The 5,030-nt window shown below is 34.0% G+C and overlaps 1 protein-coding gene across 1 annotated transcript; it reads left to right on the forward strand.

The window, feature by feature from the left end:
* The first annotated feature begins 482 nt into the window (after positions 1-482).
* Positions 483-4,479, forward strand: olfml1 (olfactomedin-like 1). Its single transcript, XM_073831380.1, has 3 exons — positions 483-593; positions 1,117-1,402; positions 3,704-4,479. Exons 1-3 carry the CDS (start codon positions 483-485, stop codon positions 4,477-4,479), a joined length of 1,173 nt encoding a protein of 390 aa, XP_073687481.1.
* The last annotated feature ends 551 nt before the right edge of the window (positions 4,480-5,030 follow it).

The raw sequence follows: 5,030 nt of genomic DNA on the forward strand, positions 1-5,030 counted from the left end.
ACATTAGTTATTTGGCAGGAAAATGTCTGCTTGTGTGCCAAAATTGTAGTTATTTTGGACAGCCAGACTGACTGAAGCTCCTGAAGGTGTCCTGATGTGTTTCCCGTCTCAAATTTCCAACTTGAACTCTTCAAAGGCTAATGAACAAATTGAAAAGGAGAGAGGCAAGTATGGTATATATTATACTGTAAAGATGCAGTAATTTGAATCGTATGATCTGCAGAGCTGATTTATCGAGTAAAAGCGTGTCAGGACATCTGGAGTTCATTACGACTAAAAACACAGCTTGTGAAGACCTGCCTTTTCAGCATCTTTTTTCCAATACAGTTCCAGAATTTGAATAACAAACAACCAGTTGCTTCTTGAACTCCACCTGGCTTCATTTTTACCAGACAGACATTAGATAAGAAGGGAGTTCTCTCGGTTTTATTATATAACGCAGCCTAAACGAGACAGAAGGAAATCAGGTGAAAATATACATCATGCTTTTGTCTTTGGTAACTATATTTCTTTTGCTTGGAACGGGACAAGCTCAAAGGACAACTCCTGATTTTATTATGGAATATTTTCAGAGACAACTTCAGCAGCTGGAGGTAAGACATTTTTTTCTTAAAATAACTGATTTTTTGGCCAAATACATGTTCTTTTACATGATTTAACAGAATCCAATGTAATATTTTAATTTATCGCTCACTATTAGCTAAACTTTAAGATATAACTCTTTCTAAACTACTCTTTTTGGTACATTCAATTTGTTTTTGCATCATTTTTAAACAACATTCCTACACCATAACCCAAATCTAACTAAAATAGTCATACAAATCAGAGGAATCAAACTGTTTGATAGCACTGATATTCAGATGCAATAAGCCAAACCATTTCTATTTCTTTAAAATGTGATTGATAATTTATAATGTTCCTCCAGTTCATCTGTGTCTTGGCCAAATTAGGGGGTCAAGGTTTAGATGGTTAGCAAAAAGCATGTTTCTCCATGTTTTGTATTTAGACTAAACACAGTTTCTAGCATGCAACATATACACTACACTATTTAAAATATTGTAGATGTTTTATTAGGCTTTCTGTTCAATTTATCTTTTAATGCATTTATCTGAAAAGGGACGACTGATCAAATGCGAGCAAGACTTCCAGCATTTCAGTCGAAGGATGTACGACATGTCCAAGGAGATACACGTTGAAGCGAGTAAGATGAACGTGCTCAAATCAGAGGTCAAAGGTCACATTGACACCTTTGCTATGCGTTTGGACCGAGTGGAGAGAGATGTGGAATACCTGCATGAAAAGATCCCTGGCACCGATCAGGTTGACATCGAGGACTCGCTGATCGAGCACCAGGTGAAAGAAGACAAACTAAAAAAGACATCTGCGATCCTTAAGAACAAAGGTAAATAAGATGTTTTGAATTACAACTTTCATTTTCAGGTCATTTTTGGGGTTAGCGCTTGAATATGTGCATTACATTATGGAGATTTCATTTTCTGAGGAAAACTGTATAAATAATTTAAATGCATTTGAGATGTTTAATTTTTTAATGTCTACAAGAAAGTATGCACCAATATTTAAATTATATGTTTTGTCTAAATAAATGAATACACTAAAAACCAAAATCGGATATTTCAAATGCTACAAGTAAATTATATTAATTATAAACATTATAATGTAAAGTATGAAAAATTCATATTTATTTTTTGATTTTCTAAAGATTAACATTGATAATTCAGTATTTAATTATAATAAATTATTATAATTAATTAATATTACAATTATAATTAAATTATTATACATTATCATTTATTATATATTTATAAATTATTATATAATAAATTATAAGTAACGTTTACCATCACAAAAAGCTTTGCCATCACAGGAATAATTTAAATTAATTAATTCTTAAATTATTAGTGTTATTAAAATAAATAACTTTAAATGAGCATTATATGATGCCAAAGGTAATCTAAATGTAAAAAAATTGCATTAAAAATTAATATTCATTATCAGTCCGACACCAAAACCATAATTAAATTAAAAATGTCTAATATTACCTTATAAGTGATATGGTACCAATCTGTTGTGCAACTCTATAAGAATGACATAAAGCATGTAAATGTTTAATTTTATAATGTCTACCAAAAAGTATGCACCAATATTTTAATATTATGCTATTTTATCTAAATTAATTAATACCCTAAAAACAAAAATCTGACATATTTAAATGCTACGAGTAAATTTAGGCATCACAACATTATAATGTACAGTATAAAAAAAGATATTCATTTTGAGATTTGCTAAAGATTAACAGTGTTAAATACAGTATTATAATAAATTATTATAATTAATAATTATAATATAATTAATACATATATGTTAGAATAATTTATAATTTATTATATCTTTATAAATTATGATATAATAAATTCTAAAATACATTTAACATCACAAAAAGTTTTGCCACAGGAATAAATTAAATTAAATAATTATTGGATTGTAAGTGTTATTAACCCTTTAACTGTCACTCTAATTTTTGAACATAGTTGTGAAAATGCATTATCCAAACTTACATTTTTATAATTCATGAACGAAAATATTTTGTATAATGATTTTAATGTACATTTTCCATGGTAATGTAATGTCTAATTTTAAAAATTCTTTTCAAAGGGTGAATTTAGAGATTTTATGTTTTAAACTGATATATAAATTCTGATTTCTAAAGCGTGATAGGGGAAAAGGCAACGAAGAAAGTATTTTTGGGACAAGGCTCAGATTTTTGAGGTGCACTCTTGTCATAAATTAATTATTACTTTTCCTACATTACTTGTAACACAAAACAGTGGTAAAATATCTATTTAAGAGTCTTCAACCTTTTCAACGATATATAGTAGTCAACATTCGAAGTGGATCAAAACCTTTCATCAAATTCGTCCTAAAACCAAAAAGAATACCCATTCTTATCTTAGGACAACTTTTGATGAACTTTTTTGATCCACTTCGAATGTTGACTACTGTATAGTTTGTCATGATTAGATTAGGATTTATTTGTAATATGGTAAAGTAAACTTAGGCATACCGCTGAGGGGATGGGTAACAGTTAAGAGGTTAAAAGAAAAAGCTTTAAATGAGCATTACATGATGGCGAAGGTTGCAAACATTGCATGCAAAATTAAATATTCATTATCAATCCAACACCAAAAGTAATAAATTAAAATAATCTCTAATATTGTCTCATAATTGATACATCTATTGTGCAACTCTGTAATCAAGACTTAAAGCATGTAATCTACATAATTATACATAAGGGCCTAATGGTTAGAGAGTCGGACTTGTAACCCAAAGGTTGCGGGTTCGAGTCTCAGGTCCGGCAGGGATTGTCGGTGGGGAAGGTGAATAACCAGCACTCTCTCCACCCTCAATACCACGACTGAGGTGAGTCCCTTGAGCAAGGCACCGTACCCCCAACTGCTCCCCGGGCGCCGCAGCAATGGCTGCCCCCTGCTCCGGGTGTGTGTTCACTACTGTGTGTGTGCACTTGGATGGGTTAAATGCAGAGCACAAATTCCTAGTATGGGTCACCATACTTGGCCTCACTTCACCTCCTTTCCTTTTATAAGTATAATCATTATAAATAATTATAACAATTACTGTATGCTACACCTTCATAAACTTTTTTTTTATACCTTGATTCTTCCAGACTGCAGTTCCGAAGTTGTGGGAATCAAGTCGCTCAAAATCGTCAAGAAAGCAGGCGACGCCAGTGGGTCCTGGATGAAGGATCCGACAAAGGGTTCTGCAAAGATTTACTTTTTTAGTGGCACTCGAAACAGCACGGTATTAGGATATACCTCTTTGAAGTCCTTCACCGAACCAAACTCCACCAAAAAAACAGAAGTTATCCGTCTTCCTTTTCCCTGGCATGGAACTGGCCATGTGGTCTACAACGGCTTTGTGTACTACCACAACGCAGACACCAACAATGAGATCCTGAAGGTCCACCTCAGCAACCGTACGGTGGCTGATCGGGTGCTGCTTCCTGGAGCCGGTCGGTTGCCGGCATATTCCCTCAATCCTCACACCCTGCTGGATCTTTCTGTAGATGAAATGGGACTCTGGTCCATTCATGCCGACCCAGACTTTGGCGGCAACTTGGTGATCACCAAACTGGACCACAATAGTCTGGCAGTGGAGCACACATGGGATACTAACTGCAATAGTCGTGATGCAGAAGCAGCTTTTATAGTCTGTGGTACCTTATATGTGGTCTACAACTCACACTATGGTGGAAGATCCAGCATCCAATGCTTGTTTGATATCCATGACACCATCTACTCCGAGAGCATCCCTGTGCTTTTCTTTCCAAAGCGTTACACCAGCCACTCCGCTATGCGTTTCCATCCAAAGGATAAGCAACTGTATGCTTGGGATGATGGTTATCAAACCATCTATAAGTTAGAAATCAAGAAAATATAGGATAGGTCAGTTCTACATGGTTGTTAGCCTACAATAAGGTCTTTTTAACCAGTAGTGCTTTATTCTTCTTCCAAATCACATGTAATCTGTTTGTAATTTAATGGAAGCACTTTGTAGTGCACTTTGTTGTCATGCCAGACTGTCATTTCCTGAAAAACAAAGGACTCTTTGACTTCCTTGGTTCAGTCAGAGAACATCACAGTGACAGTGAAGGATGTTTACTCTACAATGCCTTGCGAAAGTATTCATACCCCTTCATTTTTCACGTTTTGTTATGTTGCTGCCTTATGGTAAACTGTTTTAAATTACTTTTTTCCCACATCAATCTACACTCTGTGCACCATAATGACTAGGCAAAAATAGAATTGTCACAACTTCATAAATTTCTTAAAAATTATAAAAACTGAAATCAGTACATTGCATAAGTATTTATAAACTTAACTCAGTACTTCACTGAAGCACCTTTACAGCCTCAAGACTTTTTGGGTATGATGCAACAAGATTTGCACATCAACATTTGGCAATTATCTGCCATTCTTCTCCTCACCTCT

The sequence above is a fragment of the Garra rufa genome, chromosome 25 (genome assembly GCF_049309525.1).
Source record: "Garra rufa chromosome 25, GarRuf1.0, whole genome shotgun sequence".
Classification (NCBI taxonomy): Eukaryota; Metazoa; Chordata; class Actinopteri; order Cypriniformes; family Cyprinidae; genus Garra; species Garra rufa.